The sequence below is a fragment of the Enhydra lutris genome, unplaced genomic scaffold (assembly GCF_002288905.1).
Source record: "Enhydra lutris kenyoni isolate GAN:26980312 unplaced genomic scaffold, ASM228890v2 scaffoldscaffold72, whole genome shotgun sequence".
Taxonomy (NCBI): domain Eukaryota; kingdom Metazoa; phylum Chordata; class Mammalia; order Carnivora; family Mustelidae; genus Enhydra; species Enhydra lutris.
Window position 1 is genome coordinate 4,227,756 of NW_019154156.1, and position 22,209 is coordinate 4,249,964.

General features: G+C 37.9%; 1 protein-coding gene across 3 annotated transcripts in view; it reads right to left on the reverse strand.

The window, feature by feature from the left end:
- LOC111159979 (inositol 1,4,5-trisphosphate receptor type 2) overlaps window positions 1–22,209 on the reverse strand; it is a 490,010-nt gene that overhangs the window by 310,574 nt on the left and 157,227 nt on the right. For all 3 annotated transcript variants that reach the window (XM_022522705.1, XM_022522706.1, XM_022522707.1), the window contains exons 19-21: window positions 21,437–21,688; window positions 20,699–20,843; window positions 18,763–18,913 (exon numbers count right to left, since the gene is read on the reverse strand). In XM_022522705.1, coding sequence (XP_022378413.1) covers window positions 18,763–18,913; window positions 20,699–20,843; window positions 21,437–21,688 — 548 coding nt within the window. The remainder of the gene's footprint in view (window positions 1–18,762; window positions 18,914–20,698; window positions 20,844–21,436; window positions 21,689–22,209) is intronic.

Genomic DNA, 22,209 nt, shown 5'->3' on the forward strand with positions numbered 1-22,209 from the left:
AAACCTTAGAATTTGAACAAAGCAAAACCTATTGAACACACACTACCAAAATATAGTAATGTTATTATCCATCTTTTTTTTGAATATCAAGTAGACTGCTTAAAAGAAAATTATTTCCCATCCCACCCACACTCTAAAGAAGTGTTATTCAAAGGATGAATTTAAAAAGCAATTCATACAAAACAGTGGTTGAGTTCTACATCCTGCTTTGGATTTCATCACTGTCAAATACTGACAAAGGCATTTCAATATTCCAAACCTCAAGATTTTAATTTGCAAAGCTGATTTTAATTCTTAACTGTTGGTAATCTAAGCAATAAATGAATTTACATACTGTTTTCAATTGAGATACAATTTAGATACAATAAAATGCCCAGATCTTAAATGAAAGTTTTCAGCAGTTCTGCTGAAGGAGGACATACACCCATATAAACCCACATGTCATCCAGATAACAAATATTTCCATTACCCCAGAACCTCTTTTGTACCTTTCTCCAGTTCCTCTCCTCTACCTTCCTCCTCACCACCACCACCAAGAGCAACCACTATTCTGATTCATCATCCACTATAGATACATGTATTAAATAATGTAGTTTCCTAGGTATGATTTTAGTTAAATGATCATAACCAAAGAGTACTAGTACTAGCACATCAATCATTGTTAAAGTTCAGAGAGGTTTCTAGCTCCTTGCTGCTGTACCATTGTCTCAACCAGATAAGTATTTTTGTTGCTGACTGGTGAAGTCAGAGACAGCATGTTTCTTAAATGTAAAGGTAGCATGAAACAAATAAGGATAACTAATATAGTGATTTATTCCACCAAATCCCCAAACTACACCAACAACATGATAAAATCAAAACAAAATGCCCTGTATTTAGAACCCCAAAAAACCAACTAAAGTATCTGTAAAGTATCTGATGGGAAAATGTGAAATACCGGAGCACAAATTCAATTTCAGTTCTGTTCAAGTCCCATGGGGATCTACACTGTGTCATTGTTACCAAAAACACTCAGTTCACCTAGACCGCATTACAAAAGTAAAGAGTTCAGAATGAAAGAGAAAATAACTGTCCTTGCCTCTGTGCTGGTCAGACCAGTGATCAGTAACACCTGAATCCTAAGAGGAATAGTTAAAGAAACTACCCAGAGAGGAGGAGACACGCAGGCAACATACTGGTCATTTTCAAAAGGAGGGAACAGACATGTGGAATTGATGTTCAATTTCAATGTGGCTCCAGGGAACAAAAGTAGGACTGCTAATTGGACGTCAGAGGCAGATATATTTAGGATAATCTAACAAAACAGACCTAACATAACAAAAGAAACCTAATAATTGGAGCTCTTGGAAATAAGAAAGACCTGCCTTTTGCAGCAACAAAATCTTGGTCACTCCGATGTTCAAGGAGATCCCAGGTGACCATTTGTAATGGGTGTTGTATGAAGATTTGAATTTTGTATATTGCATAGATGATTTCAACAGTCCCTTTACATGCTAACATTCTACGCATTTATGTTTAGGTTCCAACAGTGTACCTTACTGGAGGTCACTGGTGGACTCTCTCCAGCAGAAATTGAGAGAACTGGGGAACCATTCCCAGTGTAATGACACCTCAAGGCATCAGATTCTGAGGTTCAAATAGTATTTATAAATAGATAAAATAGCTGGAGAGGAGGGGAGGACAACATGGCCCTCCTCAGTCACTCTCATTATTCGTGAGGGCATCCCTGCGTAATTGATTCTGTCCTATTAACTCAATATGGTAATGGTAGTAACTCTTCCTGGGTGCTAGGAATCATTCATGTCTTTCCTAGATAACTCTGAAGGCTCCATCATCACTCTATAGCTTAAAGACTAAGAGTAAATTCCACACTCAACTGTGGAAGGTGCTCCACCCACTGTGTACCTGATAACTTTGTGAAACCAAACACAAAAACGACATATGATGCCTTTGTTTCTAACAAATCCCACAGAAACACCAACAAACACAAAATCAGTCTCCTGCCTCTACTGGTCAATCAATTATGAAACCGAACAAAAATAATTTTATGTATTATAACTTTATGTAATATCTGACTGAGAGAACCAAAAGAAAGTTATACTCCCAAAAGGAAGAGGTACTTCGTGACTTAGTGTGCCATGTAAATTATGCGTGCATCATAACCATTAAGTCCTTGTGAAATTTATTAACTTACACAGTTAGCAAGTGAATATTTCAATCATATTACTCTATTAAGACAGTGCATCAGAGATCACTGAAAAGGTACAACATTAATCACTCAAACTGCTCAAATAAAATTGCAGGAACAAAATAGCAGGATGTATTTTATCATGAACTGGCATTTCTCATGTTCTCTCTCCTTCACTGCAAGTTTGGAAAGGGAAACTAGAAGTTCATCAGTAATAAAAGAAAAACAATCCTAGTTTGGGAATGTCACAGTCCAGAAGATATTTTTAACATTCAAATGTTTAAATAGTTATATAAAACATGTAGTCTACATACATTCATCAGATGCATTTCACTCAATAGGTCAACCCTCGTATGTAAATAATAGTATGTTATACATGGTACATGCCAGCTTATAGAAACAGAAAGAGAATATGTTTTCATAGTTTTCCTCTCTAGGTTGCTTCTCTCAGTCAATAAATCTGAAACTTTATTATGGAGTTATCCAGATAGTAAATCTAAGAGTCTGGAGCCTTTTTTTTGGGAAAAAACAACAACAGCAATAACAACAAAAAAAAACAGACTTACAAAACATAATTACAAAATTAAGAAAAGAAAGACACAAATATATACTTGGAATATTAGGACCTCTAAGTACTTTTGTCCTCCAAATACTTGCATATTTACATAGAGCGTGGCACTTACATACACTTGTCCTAATGATAAATTTATGAAAGTATATATGAGATATAGAAATGTATCTAAGAAGGTAAAATTGGTTAGAATTACTGGAGAAACAGGAAGAGACAGAGCTAGAGACATTTGATGCATATTATGAAGACCCTCGGGCACCAACTTAAAGAACTGAGTTATTCTCCAGAGAAGAAGAGAGCTAGTAAAAGAGCTAGCGTATGTGATTTAGAAGAATCCTTAGGTTGGAATGTGGAGAAAAGGGCCAAAAACAGACTCAGGGAGACCAGTCAGAAATTTATTGTAGGGAGTGAACAGGAACATCCAAATTCAAGAGATATTTAAGTGGTAAAACCTTTAAGACCTGTGATTGAAACTTTGTTTCTGAGACAAGCCAACCATTTAAGAAGAGATGATTATTGGTTTTAAAAAGGTTTTTTGATCTGACCTGTAATCATTTCAAGTAAATTCAAAACTCTTTGGGAAACGCCTACTGTTTAATGCTAAACTTTCTTGGACACTAAACTTGGAAAAAGTAGAAAATAGCATCCCTGCAGATGAAGAAATCATCTAGATAGAAAGTAATATAATAATAGCAGAAAGAACATCAACTGTAGGGCTGTGGGTTTTTTAAGGAAGTGGGAAAAAGGAAAAGAAATCTGAATTCAAAATTTGGCTCAGCAAGCTATAAGTTGTGTGATCTTGGGCAATTTCCTGGGCAAAACAGTGATCATAATAACTAATTGCTGGAGTGCAATAAGGATTAAAAGTAAAAGTGTGTCATTTATTCTTCTCCTACCCCCTTGAAACAAGATGGGATTGGGAGGGAGACAAACCATAAGTGACTCTTAATCTCGCAAAACAAACTGAGGGTTGCTGGGGGGAGGGGGGTTGGGAGAAGGGGGGTGGGATTATGGACATTGGGGAGGGTATGTGCTATGGTGAGTGCTGTGAAGTGTGTAAACCTGGAGATTCACAGACCTGTACCCCTGGGGATAAAAGTATATGTTTATAAAAAATTTTTAAAAAATGAAAAAAATTTTAAAATAAAAATAAATAAATAAATAAATTAAATTAAATTAAAAAAATGTTAAAAAAAGAACTACAAACCGCAGGTATAATCTTGGGTGACTTTGCATGTTTTGCATTTCAACTCTCAATAAAGAAATAAATTTTGCTTAAAAAAAAATACTGAGAAGTTGTGGAATTACATCAACACTGATTCTTTAAATGTGATTTTTTACAGAACAGGGTGATGAAGTAAAGCTGAAAGTTATCCATTCATCGTGTCCTAAACACTGATAACAAAATAAATCAGATTTACATATTAAACAACAACAACAAAAAAAGTAAAAGTGTGCGGGACTCCTGGGTGACTCAGTCAGTTAAGCGTCTGCCTTCAGCTCAGGTCATGATCTCAAGGTCCTGGAATTGAGCCCCGCATCAGGCTCTTTCCTCAATGGGGAGTCTGCTTCTCCCTCTGCCTGCTGCTCCCAGTGCTTGTGTGTGCTCGCTCTCTCTCTCTCTCTCCCCCCAACAAATAAAGTCTTAAAAAAAAGTAAAAGTATGCAAAAGATCTAAAGGTGTGTTCGGTATTGAATATAAATAATACACCCCTTTTATAGTAATATTTTGCCAATGTGTGGCCTGGCACATGGTAGAAACTCAGTATAAAGTAGATATATTACAGAGTTACTCTCTACCTATTTTTAGACATACATTTGAGTTTTTAAAGGAACATGATCTAACATAGATCCTGTGTTTGAAACTTTCTGGATAATGGAGAGAGGATTAAGCCCAGAGAGGGTAAAGTCCTTTTAGGCTTTATTCATAAGTAAGAGAAAACTGGACAGTTACATAGGCATTTTTTCTGAAACTTATAAAAGCTTAAAGCTGGCGGCGGTGGGATGGGGGAGGGGGGCAACAGGTGCATTAAGCCAGAAAGAACTCAGAGGCAGAGCCAGCATAGCACAAAGCTGCAGGAGAACCAGACTCAGAAGATCAGAATGTCACAGAAATTCTTCCTTCATAACTGAAGAAGAAGAGTCCAAAAAAGACTTGCTTCCCAAAACAGGTTTGTGATGCCAGTGATTCTGGGGCATTTTGAAGTAGGCAGCTTCTAGAAATTTTTCCTATCTAGAACTTGGTTGTATGTTTTATGTTTAAGGTTGTTTTTACTTTTCTCCCTAATCTCTATTTCCTATGAGATCATAATCATTTTTATTTTTCTTTCTAATCTGCATTTCCTATGAGATCTTAATCTTGAGCTACAATTTTTCCAATCACAGTATTTTTCTGGAAGATTCCTATGGTGGATACGGTGATAGTCCTGCCCAGATGCCCTTTCAGGGATAAGGAAGAATATATGGTCTCACCGGCTAGGAGTGCTACTCATTGAGTAGCTACGTTGAGGACAGCCCTCAAATGTCAGCCCTGTGTGGGGACTGACGAGTCTGAAGAGAGCTGCCTCGAGTGACACACCCATTGCAGGGCAGCCCATGGAGGCATAAAGGCTCAGACCCAACCCTCACTCCAATGGCAGACGACTCTGAAAGGACATCCCAAATGCAGACATCTCCCCTCACCCCAGAGTTTGCCACTAGGTCGGCATCACAACCTGATTTCTCCCTTTGCCCGATCCTGCTCCTTTCCCTTCCATTTCACTGGCATTGATCCTAAGAGTCACCTAGTAATACCTCCTTCATGCTAATCTCTGGCTCAGGGTCTGCTTCCTGGGGAACACAACTTGCAATAAATAACTCCAGAGATTCAGGGACGTTGCTATCACTGTTGCTGCCATTGTTGTTATTTAAAAATCAGTGGAAGATGGGCACCAGGGAGTCCCAGTCACCTGAGAAGCCAACTGTTGATTTCAGCTCAGGTCATCATCTCAGGGTCCTGGGATGGAGCCTTGCGTTGGGCTCCGTACTCATCGGGAAGTCTGCTTGAGGGTTCTCTCTCTCTTATTCTCTCTCTCTCTCCCCCTCTGTCCCTCCCCTCTCTCTTCCTCTCTCTCCCTCTCTCAAGCAAATAAATAAATAAATCTTTTTTTAATTAGTGTTTTTTTTTAATTAGTGTTACGAGAACACGCTCATCTAAATGGCACTCACATACACAAAGGGACAAGAGAAACCCTAGCTCTGTGAAGAGGATTACATGCGTGTCTCTGCCTCTTCTTGGAGTCAAAAGCTTCCTTTACTAGAAATACATGATTCTGATGGGAAGAAGGAGAAGGCAGAAGGGAACAGCAGACAGGAAGTAGGGAGATGTGAGGAACAAGACACATCCTGGATATAAGACAGATGTGTTTGAAGCGAAGGGACATCCCTGGAAGCGGAGATGAGGGGAGACAGGTCAAAGAATAAGGCCATCCAAAGAAGACTCTTGAGAGGGAGAATGGGCAAAAAGAAGTCCAGAGATCCCTGCAAGAGATTTTCACATGATGAATGGTAACAGTGGTATCTTCTCCCTACAGGTAAACTTCGCTAACACTTCTGAGCACTGTGAACTCCCCCGCAAACTTACATCCTTTATAGAGACCTGGATAGAGCTCAGTCGGATCAAAAATTAAAAGAAGATGAAGGCACACTTGAAAGAGTCTTGAAAATACAAGCTGCCTTGGACCTTGTACTGGCTGCCCAGGAACAGGCATTATACTAAACCTTACTTCTGTTTGTTGTCACCCCACCTGTAATGTCCTCAGCCTCACTTGCATCCAGGTAAATCTTGGCTTTCTTGCTTACATGCTTGCTTGCTTTTTTTGTGATACACTCTGTATTCTTAGTGAACGAAGACTTCTGATTTCAAGGCGTTCTAGCTGGTGGCTTTACAAAGAGCTATCACCGCTATTAGCCAGGAGACAAATGCCTCGTGGATACTGGCTAAAAGGAGTGTTTTGCAATACATGTTAAAAAGAAGAGCATTCAGCGAGTGAACACACTAATCTTCAAAGACTCACAGTTTTGAACTGAAAGAGACCGTAAAGCTCACAGTTAGACTAACCATATTTTATAAAGGAAGAAACTATTTTCTGGTAGCTATTTTTCCTGCAAATACTTTCTTCCTTTCCCACCCATATAACAATATTAAAAATGTTTCTGCTCCACCTCCCATCTCCATTTCCCTTCTTTTGAACAGCAACTATGCTGCCAGAAAAAGCATATTTCAAGGCGGATCATGTAAAGTCCCTTCCAAAACGCTCCCCACCCCCGCAAAAAAAAAAAAAAAAAAAAAATAGTTGAAGTGAAGAAATGGCTAGTTGTTTGCCACGAGATAGACAGTCAGCTTGCTCTTAATCTCTTCCCCCAAATCTCCTGGGGCAAGAGATGCTCCCAGACAGACACACATCCAAAGGGCCTCTTACCACCTGCCTGTCCTATCTCTTCTCTCCCCTGGGTGAGACCCACAGGACTCAAAGTCACCCAAGGGGAGCTCCAGTCCTTTCAGGACATTGTGGTTATCTGTTTCTTATTCTCTAAAACCACTTTCAGCTCCAAACCCAAGCCCCAAAGAAAGGGAATCCTAAAAGTAAATGGGATTCTTCATTTGACTTTTGTAGCAATTTCCCATTTTCAACACCCTAACATACATACACCAACCAAAGAGATTGTCTGGTCACTGATTAGGAACTGGCCCACATTTCAGGGCTTGACTATAGAAACTCCCAAGAATCTGAAGTTGTAAGAAAAGCAAAATGGTAGAAGATTACAAGAAACTATTCAGCTCTTGTTTGGTGTTTTGGTAGTTTTCTGATATATCGCCTTTTCAAACTCTGGTAAGTTCAAGGCCGGGGAGACAACTGTGAAAAGAAATGATAGTCTTGGCCTAGACACCCTAACTAGGCCGACATCATACCCTGGGTTAAGACTTTATTGCTCCATGTTGGAGGCTTAAATTTGAATCCCAGTCCCATCCAAACAACGAACAGACAAGTGGAAAGACATTGACAGGATAACGAAATACTGAGTTAGACCCAAACAAGACTGTGTCACATTCTGCATTCTGTTCAAGTGAAGACAAGACTTTCTCTCTCACTACACAGACTTAACATGTTATGTTGTTCATTAGATGAATGTAAGTTGTATTCACATTTGTTCCAAATATTTGAATGACTCTCTAGGAAAACAAAATACATCCACCCCGCTATAAAAAAGTGATCTTAATCAGTAGTAGTATCAGTCCTCGGATTGTACATCCTTCAGCAGGCATAAAGAGGAAGAAAAGTATAATTTTTTAAATAGAATGTACTTTCAAAAGTATAATGAAATATCTGACCTATCAGCCAGAGAAAGCAACATCACATGGTTTCATCCATATATGGAATTTAAAAAACAAAACTGATATAGGGGAAGGGAGAAAAAAATAAAATAAGACAAAATCAGAGAGGGAGACAAACCATGAGAGACTCTGAACTCTGGGAAACAAACGGAGGGTTGCTGGAGGGGATGAGGATGGGGGAGGAGGAAACTGGGTGATGGGCATTAGCACACTTGAGGGAATGAGCACTGGGTGTTATATGCAACTGATGAATCTCTAAATTCTATCTCTGAAACTAATTAAATTGAATTTAAATAAAAAATTTTTAAAGAAAGAAAATATCTGACTTATCAGCCAGCATATGCATTGGCTTTTCACTTCTATACATGACAAAGAGCCCTGCTTGACATAATCCTCCCACCCAAAAGATCAATTACACTGAGCGGTGCCTGCGTATTCTAAATCACTGAGAGCAAATGATAGGTATTAGGCAAAGCAAATTGACTCAACAGCATAGCCTGCTGGGAGTGAATACATTTGTCTGAAAACAGTATTTCTTTTTATAAGTGAGAACAGAGCCAATGAAATGTATGGGATGTGTGGTTCTGAAGGTCAGGACCTTCTATACCACTATAGCACAGAACAGGACAGTGTCCGCTCCCAGCATCTCTACATTAGTATGCCTGCATCATTTTCTGAACGGACCCCCTCGATGGCACAAAAATGAAAAGCTGCTTCTGACCTAGCAATTTCTGCCAGGGATGCCAATGGAAAGCCACAGTGATGGTGAGTAGTCACAGTCTGGGGGCTAGATTCAGACCCACAACCAACTCTAGGATAAGGATGACTCACAGGGGCACACAGTGGGCTGCACTGTTCCCAAGGACCCAAAAGAGGAAAACGTCTGGAATTGCCACTTTCCAACCCAGCCATCCCCAGAATTTCAAACACTAATCACTGACATCTAAACCCACAGGATTTCCCAGAAAAACAAATGAATGCTACAGGTGCACACCCTCCACAGCAGGCGCCACCGAGGCCCGCACGAAATGGAACTCCAGGAACTCTAAGCCCTTTCCCTCTGGACATGCCTCTTCTTCCGCTCCGCTGGGTCTGACCTACCAAACAGCTACCAAACACATTTCTCTGAATGTCCAACCCCAACCGTGCTGGAGCAGAATTAGTAAGTGGTAAGTAGATCAGAAGGATAAAAAAAGACCTGGTTCAATTGCACAAAATTTTCCAGACACGGTATGAGATGAGAAGATTATCATCTCTTACTTAAAGGAACTGGTTCATCTAGCAACAATGCTTATAAAATTACTCCTTATTTTTAAAAAATTGTGCTTTGCAAATGACTTCCAACTGAATAAGGTTTCACTAAAATAGGAAAATTTAATCCAGATCATTGAAATATAAAAGAGCCAATATGATGTTACACTGGGTATTATTAATTTGGCCACATTGCTATGGCTCCCACGAGTTGTCCTTTCAAGTAACAGTTCTCCACCCCCCCCCCCCCCCCGGGACTTTCCACAATCTGGGATTTCCTCTCTGGCATCAACCTCTGTCTCATCCTGTACCACAGGAATTTTTCCCAGGCCTGAAAATCCTGTCTCCACATTTGGAGATTCCAGAAATGTGTTCTCTCTTGCTTCCTTTGTTAAGAATTTTAAGAGTCTAATAGAACCTTTGTTAGGAATTTATAGTCTAATAGAACTCAGCTATAATAACACACCTCCTAGAACAAAAGATGATGCTTTAAGTTTGAGGTGTCATCTTATATATAATAAATCATTTTCCTACGTGGCTCATAATTTAAGTCGTTAACATGTTGTTTTGAAACACTTTCAAATTTATGGGAAGAGTTGCAAGAATAATACAAAGAACTCTTATAATACCTTCTGCCCAGTTTTATGAGATTCACGAATCTGGCTGTACTTGCATCCTCTCTCTGTCTCTCTCTCTCTCTATTTACATAAATATATATCTTTCCTGCACTATTTAAGTGTTAGTTCCACACATCCTGACCTTTGACTCTCAATTCTTCACCTTGTATTCAGTAAAAACAAGAACATCCTCTTACATAACCATAGTACAATTATAAAGTTCAAGAAATCTGATCTACTACCACAGCCTAATATACAATCCATATTCGCATTTCACCTATTGTGCCAGTAATGTCTTCTGTAGATGCTATTTTTCCTGATCCAAAATCACATATTGTATCTAGTTGTCATGTCTCCTAATCTCCTTTAATTTGGAACAGTTTTTAGCCTTTCTCTTTCATGACATGGACATTTTTGAAAAGTTCAAGCCAGTTGTTCCACAAAATACCCCACAATTTATACTTGCCTCATAATTCTTCATGATTAACTGGAAACTGAATTTTTGTCAGGGATACTTACCGGATGATAGTATGTCCTTCTTAGTAGCTCACATCTAGAGGCATATGATATTGCTTTGTCCCAATTTCCTTTTGTTTTAAACTCCGTATTTCATTTACTTAGCTTAAGAAATACCCATATTTATGAGACTGAACCGATACACTTCTAAAAAAATTATGAACCAAAATTCTAACCTCAGTTACAATTTTTCTAAAATATTAGCTCATTGGATTGCCTCATGGTAGTCCAATGGTACTGCACTGTCTCTGCACTACTAATGGTACTGCACTGTCTCTGTGGTTTTCCCACACCTTTGTATATGAAGCTTTCCTGACATAGTGTGCTGTTTCCTGGTTGGTCTTTGACTGATACCCATTTGAGTAGCACTTTGCATAGACCTCAACATCATCATGGCTTTCTAGAAGCTCTGGATAACTAAGGCATCTCAAAAGGCACCAAGCAGGAATGGCAAATGATATTAGTCGTTGGATGAAGAACATTATGTTTACATTGTATGGCTCAATATTGGTAGCAACATAATACACCCAAGCTTTGTATACTATAAAACTGTGATTTTTATCTCTAGATTTTGCTGACAAATACAGATATGATTAATCTAGCTTTATGTCATCATTCCTCAATCAATAAATTTGAAGGCTAGATAAAGAAAAATATATCTATGTATATTAGCTTATTTAACTAATAAATAATCAAGTGATACAAATGATAAGAAAACTAATTTCTTATGGTTTAACTCTTAGCAATGTTGCTAACTTACTAGTGTATCTTCGGAAAGTTAATTAATCTCCCTGAATAGGTTTTTCTATATTTGTACATTTAAATAAAACTTTCTAGAAAGTTAATAATGCAAGTTAAGATGAAATAAACGTTGAACATTAGTAAAAGTAAAAATAATTCCTTGGAAAGGTTTTCTAGGGGTGAGGGGAAGGAAGAAAGCCCAGCATAACATCTCTCAAAGGTTATCTGTAATTCAATTACAACTCTTATCAAATCATGCTTAACAATAAACTATGTTTTCTCACATTTTGTATTATGTACACAATCACAGAAATGTATAAAAAATAATTTACTCCCTGATCTGCAGATATCAAGAGAAGGAATCTTGAAAAAATGGTCCTTAAATTCAAATTAATTTCAATACACCAAAAACTAGGATAACAGAATTCTTGGGTATTTACTTAAAAGGGGAAAAGCACATTACTTCGGATTCCAAAAATCTAGCCAAAATCCATAAACCCATTTCTACCAATTAAGAAAAGGTATTTCCCCAAATCAAGAGACACTGTTCTACTCAACATATGAGTCTTAAAAGGCAGAAACCTCTGAGTCTCAGTTTATACTGAGACATATATAAATATTTCCCATTGATACAACGCAAAGTTTCTTAGAGAATTATAATTGGCTCATAAAAACTATTATGAATTTATTTTAATACTGGAGTAAAATTGAGATGTCTCATATTTTAATAATAGTGTGTGTCGTTGTTAAGCACAAATCACACTACACAGAAGTTAATCCATGTAAAACCACTTAGCACATAGAATACTCAATGAATATTAGCTATGTAGAAAGTATATTTATATAAGTCAACAAACAATTACAATTATCTAGCATCACTTTTTGCTGACTTCCAAGATAGCCCATTGTCCTGGGCCCTGCTTTACTCCCTGGCTGCTCTGTCCCGGTCTCTCATGCTGACACTTCTTCTCATCTCATGGCTCAATGTTGGAGGTCCCAGGATTCAATCTTTAGACCTTATTTCTTCCCAATCAACAAGCACTCCCAAACTGATCTTATTCAGTTTGATATTTTGAGTGTCTTCTATGCACTAATTCTCACATTTATAGTTTCTACCCTGACATTACCCTGAAGTTTCATTCATATATTCAGTTGTCAACATAATATCTCCACGTGGATGCCCAACAGGTATTTAAACCTATGTGCCCAAACAGAAATCCTGATTTTTCCCTCCAACCCCCTCAACCACCAGTCCTTCCTACCTTGATGATAGTACCACATTCACACAAATGGTAATTCAAACCTAGGAATAGGGGTGCCTGGGTGGCTCAGTAGGTTGAAGCCTCTACCTTCGGCTCAGGTCATGGTCTCGGGGTCCTGGGATCGAGCCCCTCATTGGGCTCTCTGCTCGGTGGGGAACCTGCTTCCTCCTCTCTCTCTGCTTGCCTCTCTGCCTACTTGTGATCTCTGTCTACCAAATAAATAAATAAAATCTTTAAAAAAAAAAACAACCCTAGGAATAATCTCTGACTCTCCTCCTTCTTATTTCACATTCAAGTCCTATCAGTTAATACTGTAAAATTCCCAATTCATCCCCTTTACCCTACTCTACCACTCTTCTTCTAGTTCATCACCATCATTCAATTCCCCAAAAGCTTCCAAACTATGATCTTCCTACCATTATGCCCACATTAGTATTCTCCATTCCCTACTCAGCAAGCAAAATTATCAGACCGTATCAGTCCCTTCTCAAATCCAGCCAAAAGATGTGCAACAAACTCACAACAAAATACAAATTCACAGGTCTGCAATGCTCTATAATCCAGGGTTCTCTGATCTTCTCTCCTATTATTGTCCCCCATTTTACTTACCTCAGCCAAAGTGGCCTTCCGGCTACTCCTCCCTCATGTCAATCTTATTCTGCCTCAGGGCTGGCTTCCTTGACCTATGTAGGTCTCTGCTCAAATGTTAGAGGTTGCTCAGTCTATTATGCTCTCCTCCCCACTTATTCTACCACTCTCCATATTGTCCCACTTTATTTTTCTTCATAGCATGGGATGTTATAGTATATATTCATTTGTTTATCACCTGTCTCCCAGTAAGGAAAAAAGATGGATTCTGCCTCTGTATTTATTAATTATCTGTCCTCCTTGTGGCTAAGAACTTTATCTTCTCTATTCCCAGTGAGTAGAACAGTATCTGGTATGTAATAGTAACTCAATAAATTCTTGTTGAAAAAAATGAATCATTCTCAAATTGCTGATAGAATGATTAAGAAGTCCAGAGATGAATGGAGTCCACGAGAAAATATGAGAATTATAAATAACGTAAAAGAGTAAAAAAAAAATATATATATATATATATGTGTGTGTATATATATATATATATATATATATATATATATATCTTACAGGGTAGACACAGACATGACAGAGACAGTGCAAACAAGATATTTACAAATTTTGAGAGAAAAATAAAACTTTCCTTTAGGGTAAAACTCTGAAAGCAGACTGTGAGCACTGAAACCAAGAGACCAATAGAGAAGATCAATTTCTAACTTATAAAGAATGATTTAGATCAGAGTAAACTGGAGATTATAAAAGGATCATGACAAGAAGAATCTTTAATATAGACATCTCAACTCCTATGTACTCTCTGGGACTATTAAGAAGAGTTTCTCATTGGTGAGATTCAGAAAATAGAAATAGGATAGACCACTGGCATGTCCCCCGCTCTTTGATTTACCATTGTTGTTCTTGGCTTTTCCTTTGTTTTCATTCAGATATTGTTAATAGGCTTTTATTTTTATAAAATTTTAAATTTATATAAAAGATGCAAGAAGAATACAGAATGCTTATACACCCTTTCATTTTTTTCTCCACGTGCTTTCATAGCAACTCCCCCTACATACCACAACTCTCTCTGAATATACGGTATATATTACAGTTTTATCATGCTATGTCTTAATAATCACCATTCCAGACAATTTCACCATGGAGAACTTAGGTTAGTCTTTATTTACAGAATGTTTTCTTGGACTGTAATCTTTTTTTTTTTTTTTGTAAACATATATTTTTATCCCCAGCGGTACAGGTCTGTGAATTGCCAGGTTTACACACTTCACAGCACTCACCATAGCACATACCCTCCCCAATGTCCATAACCCCACCCCCCCTCTTCCAACCCTGCTCCCCCCATCAACCCTCACTTTGTTTTGTGAGATTAAGAGTCACTTATGGTTTGTCTCCCTCCCAATCCCATCTTGTTTCATTTACTCTTCTCTTGGACTGTAATCTTATATATAAGTTCTGTTCCATGGTTTTAATTTTCTTCTTCAGAGGAACTCCAATTATTCATATGATGGCTCTTCTTTGCCTTTCTTCCATTTCAACCATTTTCTTTCTGACTCTTTTTACCTGTTTCTTCATATCGCTGACATTCTCATTATTGTTTTCCTGCCTTTCTTCAATGGTGCATATTATACTTTTCTTCAAATCTATTCTTTTCATAATGTAATTTAGTCTCTAGATCTAAAAAGAATAAAGTCTACCATTTTATTCTCTTTCTTTCCTGTGTCCAATAAACTTTCATTTCATCTCCTCCTGATTTTTTGGTCCATGTCTAACCTGTGTTTTAATCTATGATTCAAGGTGATTTTCAAATCCCAATTTTTGTTTGAAAATACTTAATTCACTTTAGAGTCTCATGTTACAATTTTCTTTTCTTCCATGGTTGGTTTTCAGAGCAGAATTTCCATCAGCTGAAATGTGTTGATTCTCCATTCTATTTTCATTTTACAGTAGCATCATATATAGGAGGATTGATTTCATGTCTGCATTTCTTGGACAAGTTTGAAAATCTGAGCTGGTTCACATAAACTTCAGTTCAAGAACACCCTCTCCTGTCAGAGTGGCAAAGTGCAATTCCTTTAAAGTCTAGCTCATGGTGGGTGGCAATGGAAAGGAATTACATACATTTCCTTCAATTTTTTTGTTTGTTTGTTTATCTTATGGAACTTGGGATTTCATCATCTTGCTTCTTTTTCCCTTCAACATGAGATTCCAAAGGATGACTCTCCCTCATCCCTAGGGATGAACATTAACCCACTTCATCTCTAGAAGCATTGCATTTCCACAGCTGTTACCTGAGTACTGTTAAGCCCCCTCCTTTTTACTCAGTGCTCTTGTCTACCAGATTCTGCGTCAGTATTTTCACACTTAGCACAGACTATCTTTCTGAGGGTGATTTGCAGACAATCTCTTTTTATCTCTTCTGCACAGTTTTTCTAAAACCTTCTGTCTACAAAGGTTTGCAGTGAGAACCTGTGAGACAGCTCTACTGAAAACTGATGCTACATTTCTACTTACACCTAATGTTTGAATTGTCCTCTGTCTCCTAGCTCTGCTGAAGGTGAGGGATTTATATGCTTAAATTTGCTTCTTATTGGACTCTACAGATTTCTGGAAAATGTAGAAATTATTAAGATTTAGGCAGCAGTAATTACTTCAGCTACCTGTAAGTTCCTCATTTAATCTTCCTTAACCAGATATTTCTGGTTAAGGAATATTAAGTAAATACATTAAGTATGAAATTACATTTCTGGTTTAACTTTTTTAACTCTGTAGTGGAGATTCCAGTGGACACACTGTGCTCTACCCAGGTCCCCTCTTTAGAGTTAAGGCACCTTTTCTCCCAGTTGAGGAGCATCATAGTTGCTGACCTCCCATGACACCTCTCACTAAGAATGACCTTTAGCCAAAGGAAACTGTCTTACCCAGGGATTCACACCCCACTCCATGAATAAGCCATCAACCAATGGTTGGCTGATGCAAGAATACAAAATTCAGTACCTTTACCTTAATTTATGACAACTGCAAAGGGCCACTCTGCTCTAGAGCTAACCTATAGGATCAGCTGATGTCTCACTTATAAATGCAGGGTGGATCAGCTACTCCCGTTGCCCAATCCTACCTTCCTCACTTCCTTACAGGTGTATATCATGAACACATTCTACAATAGACCCTCTGAAAACAATTCTCTACCTCTCACTATTTGCAAAGCATCCAACCTAAGACAATCACCATTTAAAAAAAAAAAAAATTATTCTGTTATCAGATAGGCACTGTTGTAAGAACCTTGAGTATAATGTATACATTCATTTAATTTTCATAAGGAAGATGTGGGGAAGATACTATTATTATCATCTTCATATCTCAGATGAGAAAAGAAACTCTTAGAAAAAATAAGTACCTTGCCTAGGTTAATAAATGGTCAGGGCAGGATTTGAATATAGCACTCTGACTCAAAAGCCCATTCTCTTATCCACTTTACTATACTGCCTCTCCCACTGGTTTTTCATTCACTGCTTCTCTGGTATGACCATTACTGTTCCAATTCTTTGCATTTCTCTTTGACCTGCTATAAAGCAGAACCAGCATATGACACATACCAAAATGATCACAAATATTAAGATGTTTTTATTTTTTAACACATAATATTTTCACTAATGGATTAGCCATAACATTAGTTGCCAAAGATGGAACTCATTGATCTATGACTTTTTCTTCCAAATTTTTAATTTATAAACAGAGAAGAAAGTTTATAAATCCAGCCTATTATCACTTGGTCCCATTATAGAATCACTGTTCATTTGTACACATGCATTAGCAAGTACATGTTAACAACCACTTCTCCATAGATTTGTTTTTATCCTACCACAAAAAAGGTCATAATTTTTCTCAGAAATTCTATACTGCCAAAAGCAATCTATACTTTCAATGCCATCCCGATCAAAATTCCACCAGTATTATTCAAAGAGCTGGAACAAATGACCCTAAAATTTGTATGGAACCAAAAGAGACCCCGAATTGCTAAGAAAATGTTGGAAAAGAAAAAGAAGACTGGGGGCATCATGTTGCCTGATTTCCAGCTTTACTACAAAGTTGTGATCACCAAGACGACATGGTACTGGCACAAAACCAGACACATAGACCAGTGGAACAGAATAGAGAGCTCAGATATGGACCCTCAACTCTATGGTCAAATAATCTTCAACAAAGCAGGAAAAAATATACAGTGGAAAAAAGGCAGTCTCTTCAATAAATGGTGCCGGGAAAATTGGACAGCTATGTATAGAAGAATGAAACTCGACCATTCTCATACACCATACACAATGATAAACTCGAAATGGATAAAAGACCTCAATGTGAGGCAGGAATCTATCAAAATCCTAGAGGAGAACATAGGCAGTAACCTCTTCGACATCGGCCACAGCAAATTCTTTCAAGATATGTCTCTAAAGGCAAAGGAAACAAAAGTGAAAATGAACTTTTGGGACTTCATCAAGATCAAAAGCTTCTGCACAGCAAAGGAAACAGTGAACAAACAAAGAGACAACACATGGAATGGGAGAAGATATTCGCAAATGACACTGAAGACAAAGGGCTGATATCCGAGATCTATAAAGAACTCCTCAAACTCAACACACACAAAACAGATAATCGTGTCAAAAAATGGGCAGAAGACATGAACAGACACTTCTCCAAAGAAGACATACATATGGCTAACAGACACATGAAAAAATGTTCATCATCATTAGCCATCAGGGAGATTCAGATCAAAACCACATTGAGATACCACCTTACACCAGTTAGAATGGCCAAAATTAAAAAGACTGTAAACAACAAGTGTCGAAGAGGATGTGGAGAAAAGGGAACCCTCTTACACTATTGGTGGGAAAGCAAGTTGGTGTAGCCACTTCTGAAAACAGTGTGGAGATTCCTTAAGAAATTAAAAATACAGCTATCCTATGACACTGCAATTGCATTACTGGGTATTTACCCCAAAGATACAGATGTAGTGAAAAGAAGGGCCATCTGTACCCCAATGTTCACAGCAGCAATGGCCATAGTCACCAAACTATGGAAAGAACCGAGATGCCCTTCAACAGACAAATGGATAAAGAAGATATGGTCCATATATACAACGGAGTATTATGCCTCCATCAGAAAGGATGAATACCCAACTTTTGTATCAGCATGGACTGGACTGGAAGAGATTATGCTGAGTGAAATAAGTCAAGCAGAGAGAGTCAATTATCATATGGTTTCACTTCCTTGTGGAGCATAAGGAATAACATGGAGGACACTGGGAGATGGAGAGGAGAAGGGAGTTGGGGGAACTCGGAGGGGGAAACGAACCATGAAAGACTGTGGACTCTGAGAAACAAACGGAGGGTTTGGGAAGGGAGGAGGGTGGGGGATTGGGTGAGCCTGGTGGTGGGTATTATGGAGGGCACATATTGCATGGAGCACTGGGTGTGGTGCATAAACAATGAATTTTGGAACACTTAAAAAAATTTAATTTAATTTAATTAAAAAAAAAACTACTAAGCAGGTGAAGAAGTGTTGATGGGAGGCAGAAATACCTTTCTCTTGTTATAGCAAGTAGTCAATACTGTTGCTAAAAATTGATTTCAATCTCTTAAAAAAAAAAAAATTCTTACCACCATCTTGAAATTTGCTTAGTCTTTCAAAATACGATGACATGGGGACCTGTACAATATCTAGGATAGCCAGAAGTGTTCTTGTTAGTCTTAACAATTCGCTGAAACTATAAAATCCAAAGTATATAAGATTCCGAGCCAAGTGGACCACCTTAATAAAAAAAGGGAGGGGAAATGGGAAAGAAACAAAAGAAAAACATTACAAACTGAAATTAATATTGATTTTCTTTTTTAAGTAGGCTCCATGCCCAGCATGGAGCCCAGTGGGGGGCTTGAACTCATGACCCTGAGTTCGAGACCTAAGTTGAGTTCAAGAGTCAGATGCTTAACTGACTAAGTCACCCAGGCACCCCTGAAATTAACATTGATTTTTTTTTTATATTAATGCAGGTATTTCGAAACTTTCTAATTCTCTAATACCTAGGAATTAAAATGCCTGCAAAAGCAACCACTGAACTCTGATTTATTCACGTTTATAATCAAATCCAAATAAGGTCAGTTTGCCATCTCTCTCAAAAGCTCAGATGACGGGGCGCCTGGGTGGCTCAGTGGGTTAAGTCTCTGCCTTCGGCTCAGGTCATGATCTCAGGGTCCTGGGATCGAGCCCCGCATGGGGCTCTCTGCTCAGTGGGGAGCCTACTTCCTCCTCTCTCTCTGCCTGCCTCTCTGCCTACTTGTGATCTCTCTCTCTCTCTCTGTCAAACAAATAAATAAATAAAATCTTAAAAAAAAAAAAAAAAAAAAGCTCAGCAAAGAAGCCAAAAAGAGATTTTAGATGTATTAAGGTGTTTAAAGAAATTTACATAAGTATGATCTACTTAACTAAATATTAACTTATTTAAGTTACAATATCACTTAATAAATGGTTACATTAATGAGTTACTTTAATAAATGGATTTTATACAGGAATTTGTCCAGAAATAAATTGTTCCCTATGCTGTTATGTGGTCTTCTGGACACTGTAAGACATTCTAGGTATGATAGTCAGCTTCTAACATGGTCCCCAAAGTATGGTCTCTTTTCACACTGCACCAAGGATGGACTGTGTGACAAACAGAATACAGCAGAAGTAATGGCATGCCACTTCCAAGACTAGGTTTGAGAAGATTGCAAGTTCCATCTTAGCCTCTCTCTCTCTAATGGCTTGCTCTGTGTGCCATACCATGGCAGCCTATGGAAAAGGCAGCCTATGGAAAGGCCCACATGGCAAAAAGATGAAACCTCTGGTCAACAGCCAGCAAAGAGATATGGCCACCAAGATACACATGAGTGAGCTTAGCAGCAGGTCATCTAGCCAGAGATAAGTGCAACCCCAGTCAATGGTTTTAGGGATTCATGAGAATCCCTGAGCCAGAACCACCCAACCATGAATTTCCAGACTCCTAACCCAGAGAAACTGTAAAATAATAAATGCTTGTTGCTTTCAGCTAAGTTAGGAGGTAATCTGTTATACACCAGTAGATACCTAATACACCAGGTATCAGGTAATGGCATCATTTCTCTAGTTTTGTCACTATATCCCCCAAGTGATATTAAAACCAAAGGTATTCCAATTCAGTTTAATGAGGCTAAAAATTTCACTTCCATGGAGATGGGGGAAAAATGTATCCAAACAAATTACAATGTATGCAAATTATCTTTGTTCATGAAAAGCAATAAAACTTATACAGATAAATGAAACCCCCAAAATCCAGGAAAACAGAAGGTAACAGATAATTATAAACCAAATATTTTGTATTGAACATCAGGTCTAATTAAAGCATCAAATCTGTCTTTTAATCAATGGCAGAGGGAATCATACACTCATCAACTAAACAACCCAAATCCAAAAACATCTTAAATATTAGAGGGAAAAAAAATCTTTGATGCTCAATGTATCTAATTCTTGACAGGGAAAACTGAATAACCTCACAAATTAATCATTTATATTAAATACCTCAAATGTCAGTTTGTTTTTTTCTTTATCCCCAAAAGGAAAGGGCTGATTTACAACTTCTTTCAAGTATTCTTCAACAAATTCCATTGTCAGTGCAAATTTCCTCTTCATATCATTTCTGGAAGAGTCTGTTATAGAATCATATCTAGAAAGAAAGAATATAAAGCAAGTTAAATTGAGTGCAATCATTTAAAAATGGGAAAATATATGTACATTAACTTCCCAGCTTCTTAAGTTTAGGTAACTTATTTAACCTTTCTAGATGATTCTACCATAATATTAAGCACTTAAAAAATTGTTACTCCTATTATAAATATGATTTCTGCTTATTGGTTTCCAGAATGTTTCTATTACCAAGAGTTGTCATTTTACTCTCCAAAAAGAGTATCTTATTTGTATTTGATAGACTAACAACCTGGGTGTGTGGGGAGGAGGGCTAAACAAGTTGATTGGGAGGAAGGCGTGCGCATGCCATGATGAGCACAGGGTGATGTATGGAAGTGTTCAATCACTATATTGTACACCAAATATAACAATGTATGTTAAGTAACTGGAATTAAAATTAAAACTTTAAAAAAATAATTAAAAAATAAAAGCAGTTAAAAAAAAAAAAAAAGACTAACAACCTGAGTTTCAACCCGAAAATGCCCTTCCATATATTCATTTCAAAGTTGAAGACATTTGATTTTGAGTTCATCTACTGAACGGAAAGTTCTCAGGAAATGTTTCCAAACATACTCATGAATTGTGATCTTTGTAGGAATTTCGGTCCAGAGCCGGGCGTAGCGAACAGGCACCACGGATTCCTGGGGATCCCGGTCAACATGCATGTGAAGCATGAGGCGACAAAAAGACGCTCGGAGGTCAAAGGGCAGGCTCTCATCCGACACACACCGCAGGATCAAATCCACAGAGAGCTGCGTAGAAATCTGGTTTATGGCCAGATACTGGCGATCCAAGCACATCCTTGCAAAGAGGTTTAGCTGGTACCTTAAAAATATAAAACATGCTACATTATTTGTCTTCTCTTGATAAAGTTCTTAAACAGCACAATATCAATCAATATCTACCATCTACTTTTATACAACACCAAAATTTCTGAGTGCTCGTGACACTGGAGTCGAATTTTTTTCGTAGTGAATGAAGTAATCAAAGGATAGCAAATACACAAAATTGTGTCTACATCTATTCATATTACAATTTCTCTTACTTGTTCCAGCAACAAGTATCTGTTGGAAAGTGTCATTGGTGGGGGGGTGCCTTGATGGCTCAGTCGGTTAAGCATCTACCTTTGGCTCAGGTCATGATCTCAGGGTCCTGGGATTGAGCCCCACATAGGGCTCCCTGTTCAGCGGGAAGTCTACTTCTGCCTCTCCCTCTGCCCCTCCCCAATGCTTGTTCTCTCTTTCTCTCTCTCAAAGAAATAAATAAAATATTTAAAAAAGAAAAGTAAAGAAAGAAAGAAAAGAAAGCACATTAGGCTCTCCATTTTTGCTTTCCTAGGATTACAA